At 48.6% G+C, this 18,643-nt stretch overlaps 1 protein-coding gene across 4 annotated transcripts in view; it reads left to right on the forward strand.

Annotated features, from left to right (window-relative positions):
* Positions 1-18,643, forward strand: part of SHROOM2 (shroom family member 2) — a 148,118-nt gene that overhangs the window by 112,042 nt on the left and 17,433 nt on the right. For all 4 annotated transcript variants that reach the window (XM_018043826.1, XM_018043827.1, XM_018043828.1 and 1 more), the window contains one exon: positions 14,419-14,922. In XM_018043826.1, coding sequence (XP_017899315.1) covers positions 14,419-14,922 — 504 coding nt within the window. The remainder of the gene's footprint in view (positions 1-14,418; positions 14,923-18,643) is intronic.

Here is an 18,643-nt window from a genome sequence, read left to right on the forward strand (position 1 = left end):
CTTGGAGGATGTATATTAGAAATATATATATTTTATCATTACATTGCAGAAGCAAATTTTCCGGATGGTAGAAACTTGGATGTCTCTGTGCTTCTTTCTGTCAAGCATAGTGGAGAGACATTTCATCCTTTCCATGTTTCTCATGTACACATACACACACACGCACACGAACCCAACAAACATATACCACTTATGGGAAAATATTTGCAGGAATATTGTCATTTGTGAATGCATGAACAAAACACAGAAAAGCCATTTATTAAAGGAGTATTAGCATATATACCGTACCATGGGTAAAACAGCTACTGGATGACACAAGGAGCTCTGCTCGGTGCTCTGTGCTGACCTCCAGGGGTGGGATGGGGGACGTGAGGGAGGTTCAAGAGGGAGGGGATATATGTATACACATGGCTGATTCACATTGTTGTCCAGCATAAGCTAATACAATGTTGTAAAGCGATTATCCTCCAATTTAAAATAATATTTTAAAAAATATTAGAAATGACCATCCATATGGGTGTTGACCATACAAGTTGGATAAGGCTTGTCCTGCCCAGCTGGGGTGACACATGACCCTGTCACGTATGCTGATGGGTGGGTGTTTGGCATAAACTGTTCTTCCAGGCGCGTTGGGGTTTTGCAGGTTGGGGAAGCTATACTCCGTGAGGCCCTCAGCATGCATTTGCTTCACTCCTCACTGCCTTGAATTCTCCTCGTCTTGTAGGGATGAAAATTGAGCAAGGTGTAGGTGGGGAAGCACTAGAAACAAAGAGCTGGCGTTTTGTGTCCGCCAGGGTGAGCCTGCCTCTGCCTGGTCCGTGGCCAGTCGTGTTTTCTGACTTTCCTTCCAGTAGGTTCAACAGACAAGTCATTTCTGGGAGGGCCTGTAGACGTCCCTGGGTGTCTGAAGAGAGCCTGAAGTTAGATAGTTTTTTAAAGACTGAGAATCCTCAGGATTTCATTCCTTAGAGGTTCCCAAAGGCCTCTCACCTGTATATCTTGGACCTCACAATGTGGAGTACATGTTCACTTTGTAGGAAGCAAACGGGGGCTCAAGAGAGTGGATTCACACAGCTTGTGTGTGTCTGTGTGTGTTTAACTTTTTATTTTGTACTGGAGTACAGCTGATTAACAATGCTGTGATAATTTCAGGTGGACAGCAAAGGGACTCAGCCATCCGTATACCTGTATCCATTCTCCCCCCACAAACCTCGCTCCCATCCAGTCTGCCACAGGAGCCCAAGCAGAGTTCCCTGTGCTGTCCAGCTGGTCCTTGTTGGTCATTCACTGCAAATATGCAGTGTGGATTCACACGGGCTGGACGTTTGTCTGGGTGGGGTTACCTGCTGGCTCCTGGCACGTCTGGTGATGACAGGTCTTGCAGACCAGCATTGCCTGTGTGTCGACCTGTTTCTGGTGCCAGACCTGCTTCTCTCACTTGCTGTCACGTCTCAGGGCCAGCGCACCAGCAGTGCAGTGTGGAGGAATTGTCACGTGGGTTGCCAGGGCGGCAAGACAGATACGGACACCTCTTTGGCAGTGTGTGAGACTGTGGACACAGGTTCCAAGCCCCCGTGGATGTGACCTTCTGTTTCTTCATCTGTGAAGTAGGGAGTTGGGGTGAAATGATTTCTAAGGACCCGTTCAGCCGTGATCATTTTCGATTCTCAGGGAGAGAAGCCAGGAGCTTAAATTCCCCTTACGTAACACATCCAGATTCGTGGGTTGTCTTGTTGCAGTCATTTGCTACCGATATTCATGTGAGTGAAGACTTATATCTCACACACACATACACACTTGTGTGTGTTATCTTTGAGATCCGATTATAGATAAAATGGGCTCTTGTCAGCAGACCGGGCTTTTCTGTCTGCAAGAGGTACGAGAGGCATTGCAAGTGTGCTTGCCAGATACACCTACTTAGGTGTTCTGGGATCAAGTTAGCTGCTAGCAGATGGAGTTCTCTTGGGTGCAGCTTTACATGCCCAGTGTTATTTAAGGACTGTTAACAAAGTCCAGCCAGTGGGCTCTTAAACATATTTGGAGGCCATTCAAAAATAAAATAACAATGGGGCTTCCCTGGTGGTCCAGTGGTTAGGACTTTGCCTTCCAAGGCAGGGGGTGTGGGTTCCATCCCTGGTTCAGGCAACTGAGGTTTCACATGCCTTGTGACTCAGCCAGAATAATAATAATAATAAAGTGTACAATTTTTTAAAGTAGAATAACTGGATATTCAAGGAAAGTATTTAACACGTATACATACAGACACACCTGCATCTATATGTATACACGCATGCATGTTATACATGTTTTCACACAAGCATGTTAAGTATATGTACTCATGCACACATAAATGCATATGATTGATAGCCATATAGGAATAAAGTAAAATTTTCATCTACAATAAATATGTGAACCCTATAGAGTAAATAACCTGTATCTAAATATGGTTCACCTGAATAACAATCAGACAATATTCTGAGATACAGTATTTTCAAAAATTTGGGGTCACCTGCATTGTGCTAAAAGGGGGATGCTTAAAGCAGATGGTTTTCTCTTAATTTACAGAGATGCTAACACTCTTCTGAAAGTGAAAGTGTTAGTCGCTCAGTGCTGTCTGACTCTTTGCAACCCCATGGACTGGAGCCCCCCACCAGGCTCCTCTGTCTAGTGAATTCTCCAGGCAAGAATACTGGAGTGGGTTGCCAATCCCTTCTCCAGGGGATCTTCCCAACCCAGGGATCGAACCCAGGTCTCCTGCATTGCAGGTGGATTCTTGACTGTCTGAGCCACCAGGGAAGCTCTGCTGCTGCGGCTGCTAAGTCGCTTCAGTCGTGTCTGACTCTGTGCGACCCCATAGACAGCAGCCCACCAGGCTCCCCCGTCCCTGGGATTCTCCAGGCAAGAACACTGGAGTGGGTTGCCGTTTCCTTCCCTGATGCATGAAAGTGAAAAGTGAAAGTGAGGTTGCTCTGTCATGTCCAACTTAGCAACCCCATGGACTGCAGCCTACCAGGCTCCTCCGTCCATGGGATTTTCCAGTCAAGAGTACTGGAGTGGGGTGCCATCGCCTTCTCCGAGGGAAGCCTCACCTGTATTTTAATATCTTTTCCCACACAGTTTCCCAGAATTCAAAGGTGGCCCCTTATTTCATAAGCCTGAGGTTTGTTTTCGAGAGCCAGGATTTATATTTATCTGGGGGTACAGTTCCCTAGGCTGTTCTGTAGTCTTTAGTAACATTTCCTTCTTTAAAAAAGAAAAAAAAATGTTACTAATATTGCAACATTTTTATTAAAAACAGGGGGACTTCCCTGGCAGCCTAGTGGTTAAGACTCTCACCGTCAACTACAGGCGGGAATAGGTTCGATCCCTGGTTGAGGAGTTAAGATCCCACATGCCAAGCTCTATGGCCCCCCCAAAATTTGAATACATAAAATATAAAAACATATGGAAGTTCTGGAAGGCAGAAGGAAGACAGTGAAAATTGTCCTCAGGATCACATCCAGAGAGAGCAGTGTGTCCCCTTTGGGACATGTGATCACACTTTATATACTTGCTGTAAACAGTGTTTTTTTTTCTTGTACACCTGTGGTGCCTGGCACTCTTAAGATCCGGCCGCCCAGTGGGAACACCGTGGACTTGTAGGGATGTGTTCCCAGTCTTTCCCAGTGGAAAGTAATACTGGAGCAGGCATACGTGGTGAAATACTCCCGCTCTCATTCATTTCCTTAGGAGGACAGTCTGGACGTGGAATTGCCAAGCAGTCTTTTGGAAAGGATTTGGGACTCCCCTGGTGGTCCAGGGATTAAGAAACTGCCTTGCAATGCCGGGGGATGCAGGTTCGATCCCTGGTCGGGGGACTGAGTGCCACCTGCCTCAGAGCAACTAAACCTGTGCACCACAATTGGAGGGCCCATGCACAGCACTCGAAGATACTGCATGCCACCACAAAGACTCCAGGCAGCCAAATAAATAAATTTAAAAAAAAAAAAATTTTTTTTTTAAATCTGTGACTTGACAGGCAAATCTGTTTCATTGTTGAAACAGGCAAATCTGTTTCATTGCATTTCCTTGGTGACTAGCAGAGTTCTTTGTGTGTTATTATCTGCACATTTGTATTTTTTCTTGTGTGCATTACAGTTTGTTTTCCTGCTGACAGTGGGGCCCCTTTTTTTTTAAATTTTATATTGGATCATAGTTGATTAACAATAATGCATTAGTTTCATGTATACAGCTACACATATGTGTGTCTGGTTTTTTTTCAAATTCTTTTCCCATTTAGGTTGCTGTAGAATACTGACAGTAGGTCTTTGTTGGTTATCCGTTTTAAATATAGCTATGTGTACATGTCCATCCCTACCTCCCAGCCAGTCTGTCCCTCTCCCACCCTTTCCCCCTGGTAAACGTTAAGTTTATTCTCTTAAGTCTGTGAGTCTGTTCTGTTTTGTAAATCAGTTTATTTGTACCATTTTTATTTTAGATTCCACGTATAAGCAATATCATACGAGGTTTTTCTTTCTCTGTCTGACTGCAAATGGCATCGTTTCATTAAGCCAAATAATCTTCCATTGTATGTATGTATCACATATATCCGTCATTGGACATTTAGGGTGCTTCCACGTCTTGCCTGTTGTAAATAGTGGGGCAGTGAATATTGGGGTGTGTGTATCCTTTCAAATCATGTTTCTCTCTGGATATATGCCTAGGAGTGGGATGACATGGTCATACGCCAGCTTCTTTAGTTTTTGGAGGAACCTAAACACTGGTGGCTGGTTGTATGTGTGCATGCTCGGTTGTGTCCACTCTTTGTCACCCCATGGACTGGAGCCCACCAGCCTCCTCTGCCCATGGACTTTTCCAGGCAAGAATACTGGAGTGGGTTACCCTTTCCTACCCCAGGGGATGGTTATTAAGGGTTAGATTTTTTTTGAATTAAAGTATAGTTGCTTTACAGTGTTTCAGGTGTACAGCAGAGGGATTCAGTTATACATACAGATTATAAGATATTGAATACAGGTTCCCTGTGCTATACAGTAGGTCCTTGTTGTTTATGCTAGTGTGTATCTGTTAATCCCAAGCTTCAAATTTATCCCTGCTGTGGCCTGTTGTAATCTTAATTTTGTTTTGTATGTTTGTGAGTCTGTTTCTATTTTATAAGTAAGTCTGTTTGTTTTATAAGTAAGTCTGTTTGTATCATTTTTTAAGATTCTGCATATAAGTGATATCATATGGTATTTGTCTTTCTCTGGCTTCTCTGGCATACTTATTTCATTTAGTACGTTAATCTCCAGGTCCATCCATGTTGCTGCAAATGGCATCATTTCATTCTTTTTTTCATGGCTGAGTAATATTCCGTTGGTATCTCTAATTTTCTTGAAGAGATCTCTAGTCTTTCCCATTCTGTTGTTTTCCTCTATTTCTTTGCGTTTATCACTGAAGAAGGCTTTCTTATCTCTTCTTGTTATTCTTTGGAACTCTGCATTCTGATGCTTATATCTTTCCTTTTCTCCTTTGCTTTTCGCCTCTCTTCTTATCACAGCTATTTGAAAGGCTTCCCCAGACAGCCATTTTGCTTTTTTGCATTTCTTTTCCATGGGGATGGTCTTGATCCCTGTCTCCTGTACAATGTCACGAACCTCATTCCATAGTTCATCAGGTACTCTATCTATCAGATCTAGTCCCTTAAATCTATTTCTCACTTCCACTGTATAATCATAAGGGATTTGATTTAGGTCATACCTGAATGGTCTAGCGGTTTTCCCTACTTTCTTCAATTTAAGTCTGAATTTGGCAATAAGGAGTTCATGATCTGAGCCACAGTCAGCTCCCGATCATGTTTATGCTGACTGTATAGAGCTTCTCCATCTTTGGCTGCAGAGAATGTAATCAATCTGATTTCGGTGTTGACCATCTGGTGATGTCCATGTGTTCATGTCTGGTGTGTCTCTTGTGTTGTCGGAAGAGGGTGTTTGCTATGACCAGTGCATTTTCTTGACAAAACTCTATTAGTCTTTGCCCTGCTTCATTCCGCATTCCAAGGCCAAATTTGCTTGTTACCCCAGGTGTTTCTTGACTTCCTACTTTTGCATTCCAGTCCCCTGTAATGAAAAGGACATCTTTTTTGGATGTTAGTTCTAACAGGTCTTGTAGGTCTTCATAAAACCGTTCAACTTCAGCTTCTTCAGTGTTACTGGTTGGGGCATAGACTTGGATAACTGTGATATTGAATGGTTTGCCTTGGAGACGAACAGAGATCATTCTGTCATTTTTGAGATTGCATCCAAGTACTGCATTTTGGACTCTTTTGTTGACCATGATGGTCATGCAAAGATGGGCTCGATAAAAGGACAGAAATGGTATGGACCTAACAGAAGCAGAAGATATTAAGAAGAGGTGGCAAGAATACACAGAAGAACTGTACAAAAAAGATCTTCACGACCCAGATAATCATGATGATGTAATCATTAATCTAGAGCCAGACATCTTAGAAAGTGAAGTCAAGTGGGCCTTAGAAAGCATCACTACAAACGAAGCTAGTGGAGGTGATGGAATTCCAGTTGAGCTGTTTCAAATCCTTAAAGATGATGCTGTGAAAGTGCTGCACTCAAGATGCCAGCAAATTTGGAAAACTCAGCAGTGGCCACAGGACTGGAAAAGGTCAGTTTTCATTCCAATTCCAAAGAAAGGCAATGCAAAAGAATGCTCAAACTACCACACAATTGCACTCATCTCACACGCTAGTAAAGTAATGCTCAAAATTCTCCAAGCCAGGCTTCAGCAATACGTGAACCGTGAACTCCCTGATGGTCAAGCTGGTTTTGGAAAAGGCAGAGGAACCAGAGATCAAATTGCCAATATCCGCTGGATCATGGAAAAAGCAAGAGAGTTCCGGAAAACCATCTATTTCTGTTTTATTGACTATGCCCAAGCCTTTGACTGTGTGGATCACAATAAACGGTGGAAAATTCTTCAAGAGATGGGAATACCAGACCACCTGACCTGCCTCTTGAGAAATCTGTATGCAGGTCAGAAAGCAACAGTTAGAACTGGACATGGAACAACAGACTGGTTCCAAATAGGAAAAGGAGTACGTCAAGGCTATATATTGTCACCCTGCTTATTTAACTTCTATGCAGAGTACATCATGAGAAACGCTGGGCTGGAAGAAGCACAAGCTGGAATCAAGATTGCCGGGAGAAATATCAATAACCTCAGATATGCAGATGACACCACCCTTATGGCAGAAAGTGAAGAGGAGCTAAAAAGCCTCTTGATGAAAGTGAAAGAGGAGAGCAAAAATGTTGGCTTAAAGCTCAACATTCAGAAAACGAAGATCATGGCATCTGGTCCCATCACTTCATGGGAAATAGATGGGGAAACAGTGGCAGACTTTCTTTTTTTGGGCTCCAAAATCACTGCAGATGGCGACTGCAGCCATGAAATTAAAAGACGCTTATTCCTTGGAAGAAAAGTTATGACCAACCTAGATAGTATATTCAAAAGCAGAGACATTACTTTGCTGACTAAGGTCCGTCTAGTCAAGGCTATGGTTTTTCCAGTGGTCATGTATGGATGTGAGAGTTGGACTGTGAAGAAGGCTGAGCGCCGAAGAATTGATGCTTTTGAACTGTGCTGTTGGGGAAGACTCTTGAGAGTCCCTTGGACTGCAAGGAGATCCAACCAGTCCATTCTGAAGGAGATCAGCCCTGGGATTTCTTTGGAAGGACTGATGCTAAAGCTGAAACTCCAGTACTTTGGCCACCTCATGGGAAGAGTTGACTCATTGGAAAAGACTCTGATACTGGGAGGGATTCGGAGCAGGAGGAGAAGGGGACGACAGAGGATGAGATGGCTGGATGGCATCACTGACTCGATGGATGTGAGTCTGAGTGAACTCCGGGAGTTGGTGATGGACAGGGAGGCCTGGCGTGCTGCGATTCATGGGGTCACAAAGAGTCGGACACGACTGAGCGACTGAACTGAACTGAGTAATATTCCACTGTGTGTGTGTGTAGCACAGCTTTGTTATCCATTCATCTGCCAGTGGACATTTAGGTTGCTTTGATGCCTTGGCTGTTGTAAACGGTGCTGCTATTGGAGTCCATGTATCTTTTCAAATTAAAGTTTTCATCTTTTCTGGACATATCCCCAAGAGTGGGATTGTTGGATCATATGGTAGCTTTTGTTTTTTTGACAGTGCTATATAACTTGCAGGATCTGAGTTTCAATTCAGCCCAGGAATTGAACCCCCAGCCATAGCTTTGAGGTCTTCCCTGGTGGCTCAGCTGGTAAAGAATCCACCTGCAATTCAGGAGACCTGGGTTGGGAAGATCCCCTGGAGGAGGGAAAGGCTACCTGCTCCAGTATTCTTGCCTGTACAGTCCATGGGGTCACACAGAGTCGGACACGACTGAGCAACTTTCACTTTCCGCAGCAGTGAAAGCACAGAATCCTAACCCCTGGACCACCACGGAATTTACTCCCCCCACCCCCCGGGACTATCAGGACTTTGAATGACAATCTGTGGGGGTGCACTTGGTTCACAAGGGACCATTGCTCACTAGCAGCGCAGCAGAGAGGGGCAGAAAAGTAACTAAAACCGTAGTTTTTAAAACCTCCCCAGACCCTCCCCCACGTAAACGAAACCCCTCCCCTAACATTGTCGTCATCACCTGCAGGGTGCCTCTCAAAATGAGTGCTTACGCGTGTTTGTATGTTGCAGAAATTAGTATCTTCCTTGACTTCTGGACCAGGGCTCGGCAGACTCCAGCCCAAGGCCCTGGGCCGCGGTTCAGGAAGCCTGTCCTGGTGGAGGACTTCAGGTTGGTCCCTGCCAACTTGGTACCCGGGGGTACCTCACTGTGTTTTTCATACGATGATGATCTATCTAGCTGGGGAGAGACAACGCCAAGCCAAGGATGAAAACTGCAGGAGTAGCTTTTCATATCCCACGTGGGTAGAAAAGCGAGTGAGAAGGAATCGGGGAAGAAGGGATCCATAAATCAGAGCTTCCCAACAGATGTGTGACCTCCAGATGCCTTGGGGTGTTCTCCCGGATGCCCCTGCAGGTGGGCATTTCGTCCCTGGTCCCCTCTGTCTGTCCGCCCAGACCTGGCTTTGTGATGGAGAAAAGTTTGAGGAGAGCTTAGATGCACGTGTCTAAAATCATCACCCATGTTCCCTCAGGACGCCGTCAAGAATTGGAGAAGTGGGGTTCAGGAGACAGAATTGGCTCAGACATTTGCATTTGGAAGGCTGGAATTCCTGATAGCTGTGCCATCCTTGTTTCCTGGATATGGCAGGAAATATACTAATCTCACGTCCCTCTTAGAGGAGCTTTGCTCACACAGGTGGAATTGCTGCCTTCTCTGGGGAGACCACAGCACGTCCTGTCTAAGGCACTTTGCAAATGTGCAGTAAGTCACTTCAGTTGTCCCCGACTCTTCAGTTGCATCTGACTGTTTGCGACCCCACGGACTGTAGCACACAGGATCCTCTGTCCGTGGGATTCTCCCGGCAGGAATACTGCAGTGGGTTGCCGTTCCCTCCTCCAGGGGAATCTTCCCAACCCAGGGACGGAACCTGCATCTCTTATGTCTCCTGCATTGACAGGCGGGTTCTTGACTACTAGCGCCACCTGGGAAGCCCCAAGGCACTTAGCAAATAGAGCTCCTTTTTAATTAATCTTTTAAACCTGAATCCAGATGGACAAAGGCACTTAGATATTAGCAATAAATTGTAGCTACTTTAATTCTCTGTTTCAACGAGGTGGTGGATATTTAATAAGTGAAAGTGAAGTCGCTCAGTTGTGTCTGACTCTTTGTGACCCATGGACTGTAGCCCACCAAGCTCCTCCATCCATGGGATTCTCCAGGCAAGAATACTGGAGTGGGTTGCCATTTCCTTCTCCAGGGGATCTTCCCGACCCAGGGATCGAACCCAGGTCTCCCACATTGCATGCAGACGCTTTAGCCTCTGCACCACCAGGGAAGCCCTTAAATACAAGACTCCAAGTACTAACATCAAAGGTTTCAAGGGAGGAAAGGAAGCCAGGTTGAAAGAAGGGGGAGGAGGTGGTGGTGGGGGAGAAAGGGGTGGCCTTACAGATGTCTCCTGCCACCTACAGATGCCCAGGCATTATGGGAGTTTTCCCTGGGCCTCCAGAGAATGGAGGACTGGAACTCGGCCCTACCAGAAATCAGACCAGACCAGAACCAGAATTCGAGTTCTCTGCCAAGAGGAGGTGATCGGTCTCCAATCCTCAGCTCAGGCTGAGAGCCCTTCAACCAGATTCCTGCGTCCAGGACCGGGGGACTAGAAAAACAGGGAAGGATAGGAAGGGTTAAGGAGAGGAAAGAGAGAGGGAACGGGAGAGAGGTCAGTAAAGTCTCTTGTTCCTTACCGGTCGGGACACTCTGGCCAATTGTCCGCGTCAGGAAGAGACCAGGGACAAAAGGGTCCCAGTTGTGGCTGCTGGGTCTGGTCCATTGGCAGGCAAGCTGGCCCTGAGTACCTCGAGTGGTCAGGATGTCAGTCTCAGCGAAGAAGAGTCCCACCAGAGTCGCCATTTGTTGCAACCCCTTCCAGGGCCCGAAACTGGGCTCTTGTCTAACACTCGGAAATGAATTGTCCGAGGAGACACATGTGCTGACAAAGCAAGAGATTTTATTGGGAAAGGGCACCCGGGTGGAGAGCAGTAGAGTAAGGGAACCCAGGAGAACTGCTCTGAATAGGTACCTATTTATTAAATAATAGGTACCGCTGGAACTTCCCCGATGGCCCAGTGGTTGAGACTTGGCCTTCCTCTGTAGGGGGTGTGGGTTCAATCCCTGGGCATACAGCTAAGATGCCACATGCCTTGACACCAAAAACACAGGACATAAATAACAGAAGCAGTATTGTAACAAATTCAATAAAGAGTTTGAAAATGGTCCACATCAAAAAAAATTTTTTTAGAAAAACAAAAAAATTGGTTCCGAGTAGTTTTGAGCGGGTCTTCAGATGCTAGATTTCAGGAGTTTTAAGAAAAAAAGAAAAACAAAAGTTCAAGTGCTCAGCTCTTTGGAATGAAACACTGCAGCGGTGTGTGTGAGTTGCCATGAATGAAGTTTTACTGTCTTGTAAGAGACGCGATGGCTTCAACGGGAGTGGCCGGCCAGAGGTGATAGTGGGTGACAGGACATCTGAGCCAAGAATCACCCTCCTCTGATTGTTGTCTAAAGGCCATTCCGTCTTTTGTATGCAAACACCTGCTGGACTGTGTATTATCCTCTGAACCATCCATTGCATCGTTCAAGCTGTTTGGATAACTTTTTTAAAAAAACAATGACTTTATTTTTGGCTGCACAGGCTCTCCGTCATTGCATGGGCTTTCTCTAGTTGTGGCGAGGTGGGGCGCTGCTCTCTAGGTGTGACACTTGGCTTCTCTTGTTGAGGAACTTGGGCTGAGTAGTTGTGGCCCCTCGAGCTTCATTGCCCCACGACGGCAGGTGAAATCTTCCCGGCCCCCCGGGGATTGAACCCGTGTCCCGGACATAGGCGGGTGGATTCTTAACCCCCTGACCCACCAGGAAAGACTTTGCCTTCCAACTGCCGCCTGCCCTTTACTTTTAGTATTTAATGCTGATAAACAAGGGCACCTTTCCTAGGCTGTTTGAGTTGGCAGAACATTCAAGTTAATTCTTATTTCAGCAGACTGACTTCCCCAGACCACTCAACATGTGAACGTTTCTTTTCTCAACATAATGCCTATTTTGGTTGGTTTCTCTGGCCTCCCTGTGTGGCTTGTGGCATCTTGAGTCCCTGAGCAGCAATGAACCCAGGCCCTCCGCAGTCAAAGCACTGAGTCTGAACCACTGGACCACCAGGGAATTACCTGGCTTTTTTTTTTTTTTTTTTTTTTTTTTTACTTGTTTGTTTTAAACTAAACTCCCTAAGCTGGGTTAATATTTTATTAATCAGGAAGTGAGTGAAGTTGCTTAGTCATGTCCAACTCTTTGTGACCCCGTGGACTGTAGCCCATCAAGGTCCTCTGTCCATGGGATTTTCTCCAGGCAAATGTACTAGAGTGGGTTGCCGTTGCCTTCTCCAGGGGATCTTCCCGACCCAGGGATCAAACCCAGGTCTCCCATATTGATTCTTTACCCATCTGAGCCACCAGGGAAGTCAGTTAAGCTGGAAGTGGAGAACAAACCTGCCCACTTGCGGGGTCCCGGGGGGCGACTGGTGATCTGATGTCCTCGTCCAGTTACTGAACCCTTTGAGCTGCTGTCATTGGGCTCACGAACATGACGGCTGCAGAGTCCGGCCCCAGCTAGACGACAGGGGACGCTGAGGGAATTGGGGGAGGAAGTCCGTGGTCTCCTGTAGACCAGCCATGGAACCCGGAAGGGACCTGTCTCCTGAGGACACAGCAAGAGAAACATGCCTAGGGAACTCAGCTGTCAGCGCAGCTGCCTGGATGGGGTGGGGCCGGCTGCAATGGCAAGGTCTAGAGCAGACGCACCTCCCGGGCACTGAGTGGGTGCTGGGTGTGTGTGCAGAACTATTCGTCCCACACTTGAGGCAGTAGGTGACAGCTCCTCTTGCACTTGTGCTCTGCCTGCTGGCTGGCTGATCACTGCCCTGTCGTGGAGTCTCCTCTACCAGCCCTGAGGTCGTCTCAACAGAAGACAGCTCTTCCCGTGGATGGAAGGGTCCATCCGAGGCTCATTTGATGGCTCAGGCCAGAAGAGTGTTTCAGGACAAAGCAGCAGACGCACGGCTGGCTCATTTGTTGGGAGTATGGTTATTGTAACACGCACGAGCTTTAACTATGGCCTAGATATACATATGCATGTACAATATACATCATAAAGCTTCAGCTTCCCTGGTGGCTCAGATGGTCAAGCATCTGCCTGCAATGCGGGAGACCCGGGTTCTATCCTTGGGTTGGGAAGATCCCCTGGAGAAGGGAACGGCTACCAAAGAATTGATGCTTTGGAACTGTGGAGTTGGAGAAGACTCTTGAGAAGTCCCTTGGACTGCAGGGAGATCCAGCCAGTCCATCCTGAAGGAAATCAGTCCTGAATATTCATTGGACTGATTGCTGAAGCTTTAGTACTGATGCTGAAGCTTCAATACTTTGACCACCTGATGCAAAGAGCTGATTCATTAGAAAAGACCCTGATGCTGGGAAAGATTGAAGACAGGAGGAGAAGGGGACGACAGAGGATGAGTTGGTTGGATGGCATCCCTGACTCAATGGACATGACTTTGAGCAAGCTCCAGGAGTTGGTGATCCACAGGGAGGCCTGGCTTGCTACAGTCCATGGGGGTCACAGTGAGTCAGAAATGACTGAGCGACTTCACTTTCACTTTCATATGCATGTACAGAATGCCTGCGTGTGTTTTGCCAGGGTGTGTGTGTGTGTGTGTGTGTGCGCCTGTATGCATGTTAACTATGTGTTAGGGAAAGCTAGAACTGGATATGGAAATGGATGAAAAGTGAAAGTGTTCGTCACTCAGTTGTGTCCGATTCCTTGCAACTCCATGGACTGTAGCCCACCAGGCTCCTCTGTCCGTGGGATTCTCCAGGCAAGAAAACTGGAGTGGGTTGCCATTGCCTTCTCTAGGGGATCTTTCCGACCCAGGGATCGAACCTGGGGCTCTTGCACTGCAGGCAGATTCTTCACTTACTGGAATCTCCTTTGTCCTCTGCGTTGCAGGCAGATTCGTTACCTGCTGAGCCAAATGCCTAAGAGTGTGAAAAAGATGAATGCCTTGGTGCAGCTTCCAAAACAAGCAGTCTTTGTTTTTCTGATGTTTAATCATAGGCTGCTGGTTTAAAAGGTTTTATTAATGTATTTGCTGCTGTCTTAAAAAGTTGTATGAGTGAAAGTGAAGTTGCTCAGTTGTATCCGACTCTTTGCACCCCATGGACTGCATACTAGGCTTCTCCTTTCATGGGATTTTCCAGGCAAGGGTACTGGAGTGACTTGCCATTTCCTTCTCCCTCCCCCAAAAAGGTTTTATCCCTTGGTATATGGCAATTTCCTGAAATAAGTCCCATAAAAACACTGTTGCAATGTGAAATGAGTATTTCTCCATATCACCATTTGAGTATTTTCGCACCCTTTTTTGCTTAATGTTTGTGGGAATTGTATTTGCCCCCATATGGCAGTGTGTGTGTCCATGTACGTGTGCGCCATGTGTGTACCTCCTCTCCTCTGGTGTGATGTGCCAGAGTACTGCCTCATGTGTGTTTGCATCTGATGTCTGCCCGTTCGCAATTGCAGCGGGGACTGGCGTGGGCAGACATGGGTGGATTTAATTCTTTAAAGTCATTGAAAGGAGGTTATGCGTGCCCTGACGGAAGTCGGATTCGGGGAGGAGAGGGTTCCCTGGAACCCTTGGCTCTTCCTTCTTCCTTTCTTCCCCTAGACAAGCAGATGGTCAGCGTGCGGAGGACCGCCCAGGAGCAACACGGGACCCCTGGCAAACCTCTGAACCCCTTGGCTCCCGGGAAGGGCCCGAGCTGTCCCTGGAGGCCCGCGGCCGGGCGGGTACCCTCCCTCGTGATTACCGGTACCCGGAGCTGCACACGCCTCTGGAGCCGCCCACGCGAGGTCAGAAGCCCCGGCCCCTGAGCACCGCCGCGCTGGCCCGGAGACCCGCCCTACAGAGGCCACCGCCGCCCAAGCGTGAGCTCCGGCCACCGCCTGGGGGCGCGCCTGGCCAGCCCCGCACCTCGGTGGCCTCCTCGGAGGCGGTGGACACGCAGAGCGCGCGGCGCGTGGAGGAGCCCACGGCCCCGCTGCTCCCCACCCCGTTCCGGCCCCTGCAGACCTCCACCATGGACACTTCGCGCTCGCCGTCGCCGCAGTTCGCACCGCAGAAGCTGACGGACAAGCCCCCGCTGCTCATCCAGGACGAGAACACCGCCAGGTAGTGTCTCTCCCTACCTTCTTACCCTGTTTAGGGCTCCCTGCAACTGCGAGAGGGTCCCATGCATCCTCCCTGGGTGTGAACATGTGCCCCCATGTCGCCCCCCCCCCCCCCCCGGTGGCCTTGACCCCGCTCCCCACGCTGGGACCTGGGACTAACACAGAGAGGACCCCCACAACCTCTCACCCCCTCCAGTGGTCACTTGAATTTTTAACTTGCTGTCGACTTTCCAGCCCCCTAAGGACCAGAGGTTCAGCATGAGGGTCACAGTTCATTCGATCAGTCGTGTCTGACTCTTTGAGACCCCATGGACTGCAGCACACCAGGCCTCCCTTTCCATCACCAACTCCTGGGGTTTACTCAAACTCATAGCCACTGAGTCAGTGATGCCATCCAACCATCTCATCTTCTGTCGTCCCCTTCTCCTCCCACCTTCAATCTTTCCCAGCATCAGGGTCTTTTCCAATGAGTCAGCTCTTTGCATCAGGTGGCCAAAAAGTATTGGCGTTGCAGCTTCATCATCAGTCCTTCCAATGCATTTTCAGGACTGATCTCCTTTAGGATGGACTGGTTGGATCTCCTTGCAGTCTAAGGGACTCTCAAGAGTTTTCTCCAACACCACAGGTCAAAAGTTAATGACAATGAAATAATACCTGTTGCTCAGTTGCACCCTGTGGGGCTAGACGCTAGCATCCTGGACAGCGCAGAGTATGGCTGTTTGCATCTCCCAGGAAAGTTCTGTTGCATCTCCCTGCTGTAGAGTCTTGACTCTACCGTTTGAGATGCTTGCCTTTTTGGTGGTGCTGGGTCTTCCCTGCTGTCACGTGGGCTTTCTCTAGCAGCAGCGAGCAGGGGCTTCTCTTGTCATGGAATTTGAGCTCAATAGTTGCCGCGTCCCGGCTTCATCTCTCCGAAGGATGTGTGATCTCCATGGACCAGGGTTCGAATTCATGTCTCCTGCATCGGCAGGTGGATTCTTTTACCATTGAACCACCAGGGAGGTCCCTGAACTTTATTTTACTCCCGAAGACAGCACCGCATGGACGTTAACTGATAGCATCCTGAGTTCCCCCGGGGTGGAGCGGCAAGTGCAGCTTTATCTGGGAGTCAGCATTGCCCTCTGTCATTCTGAATGCAGCTGGCACTTAGAGATCCTTTTTACTGGGCACATTGAGGAGCTCTGAAAGGGAGGAGAAATGATGCTATGGTTTGAGTGAAGGGAATATTGAGTGTGTGGGAATGTTGTCAATGAGCTGACGCGGGCCTCTTGGTTCTCAGGCCCTGATCTGGGACACAGTGGGCTTCTCTGAGGAACATGGCTGAGTGTTTTCTCAGTACTCCTGACCTCTGTTGACTTTAGGAGGTGGGGAGGGAGGGTTTCATTTTTTTTCATACCCCAAAAGAGTGTGGATTTTCTCACTCTAATTTTTTCCAAGAGTCTGAGAGGAGTTTCCACAAGCAGTGGCAATACTTCTTGACAGTACCGAGTGGGGGCATCTTGATGCATCCACTGGGCTTCCGTCATGTATGTCATTTTTGGGGACCACAGAGGTTTTCTTGAACCAGCGTCCTTGGCTGCACTGGCCATCATAGAAGGCTGGGTTCTGGTCAAAGGAGCACAGTGGTGGGGCAGATGGTAACCATGCCACCCAGGAGTTTCCTACCAAGAAAGGTGGCTTACCATGTACCGAGTTCAGTGTCCCCGTCCCCAGGGCCGCTGTTACAGGTTGGTGGCAGCCTGAGAGAGTGGAATGCCTTTGAGATCCACCATGAAGTTTGAGCCAGGTTCATGAATGGAGATCTGCTCCATGCCCGTCATCAACTACCAACCAGACAGGGAGTAAAACACATCGGACAAGGCCTGCGAGCTGCCTGGTGTTTGTGCAGAGCTCAGAGACGCTTGGGGCTCCCCTGGGGGCTCAGACAGTAAAGAATCTGCCTGCAGTGCGGGAGACGTGGGTTCGATCCCTGGATTGGGAAGATTCCCCCCGGAGAAGGAAATGTAACCCACTCCAGTATTCTTGCCTGGAGAATCCCATGGACAGAGGACACGACTGAGTGACTAACACACACACAGACACTCTTCTTCTGTCTGTGTCCCTGCTGACTGATTTCTTGAGTGCTGCCTCATCTCCCTCCGTATCCCTTATCTCTCCCCTTCCAGTTACCTCTACTTGGGGAGCCAGCCAGGGCACAGAGCAGCTCCTTTGTCCTGAGACATGCCTTCTTGAATTCAGCAAGCGGGTCCTGCAGTCTTGTTGTGTGCCAGTCCAAGGCAGGGATGCAGAGAGCAGGAAAGTGCAGCCTTCCCACCCTGGGGGGAATTTTAGAGAGTAGTCACTCGCTCGGAATAAAAAAATGCATCCACTCCGGTTCCGAAAGCAGGAAGCTTCCTTTGAAATCTTGGACATTGTGAGGTTGGTTTGTGTGTTTGCTACAAGGTGGGGACCCTGCCCAGCAGCAGGTGTGAGCCTGAAATTTGACGGCTCACAGAAGCATTGGCAGGAGTTTTCCTGGAGCCTGTTTGTGGGTTTGGAGTGTGTGTCTGTGAGGAGGGACCCGGGAGGACCACTTCAGGGTCACTGAGTCACCTTGGGCATCTCAGGCTGTGAGAATCTGCCTGTGGGCAGTGTGGTTTATCAGACTTAGGGCGGCACGCCAGGGGCTGCCCTCATAGTCAGTAAAGAATCTACCCGCAATGCAGGAAACCCAGGTTCCATCCCTGGGCCAAGAAAATCCCCTGGAGGAGGGCATGGCAACCCACTCCAGTATTCTTGCCTGGAGGAATCCCAGGGAGAGAGGAGCCTGGAGGGCTACAGTCCATGGGGTCGCAGAGAGTCGGACACGACTGAGTGACTAGAGAGAGAGTGAGATGGTGGCATGCGGGCTGAGGACTCTCTCGGGACTGGGTACTGCTGGGGATCAGGCCTTCTGGGCAGAACCGTCCAGACTCACTTGGATGGAGCCTGGACAGTGGCGCCCTCCCCCCCCGGGTCCTGCTTCTCGGCAGGAACGGGTGCGACCGGGTGGCTGTAAGGTCTGGTCTGCTGTGTGGTTTGTCCTCATGTAGAGGGAGCAGCTCGTCAACCTTCCTGAACGTGGCAGTCTGCATGGGTTTCAAGAGGAGAGGTAGTTGTGATCAGGAATGACCTGGAAGACCTGCTTTGTCAGAAAGGGTATCACAGGCTGCAGAGGATTTGTTTCTATTGCTTTGTTGTTGTCTATTTTTCCCCAATCAAGTTTCCCCACAAAACGAGGGTTGGGATGGAGATGTAAATACGTGCTGAGTAGGGCTTCCCTGGTGGCTCAGCTCGTAAAGAATCCGCCTGCACTGTGGGAGACCTGGGTTTGATCCCTGGGTTGGGAAGATCCCCTGGAGAAGGGAAAGGCTCCCCACTCCAGTGTTGTGGCCTGGAGCATCCCGTGGACTCTGCAGGCCGGAGGATCTCAGAGTCGGATGCGACTGAGCAACTTGCGCTTTCACTTTCACTCACTCCAGCATTCTTGGGCTTCCCTGGTGGCCGAGATGGTAGAGAATGCACCTGCACTGTGGGAGACCTGGGTTCCATCCCTGGGTTAGGAAGATCCCCTGGAGAAGGAAAAGGCTACCCACTCCGATCTGGCCTGGAGAATTCCATGGACTGTATAGTCCGTGGGTTTGCAAGGAGTCAGACACGACTGAGCGACTTTCACTTCACTAAGTCACTAGTAGGTGGGGAGG

Source organism: Capra hircus (assembly GCF_001704415.2).
Source record: "Capra hircus breed San Clemente chromosome X unlocalized genomic scaffold, ASM170441v1, whole genome shotgun sequence".
Classification (NCBI taxonomy): domain Eukaryota; kingdom Metazoa; phylum Chordata; class Mammalia; order Artiodactyla; family Bovidae; genus Capra; species Capra hircus.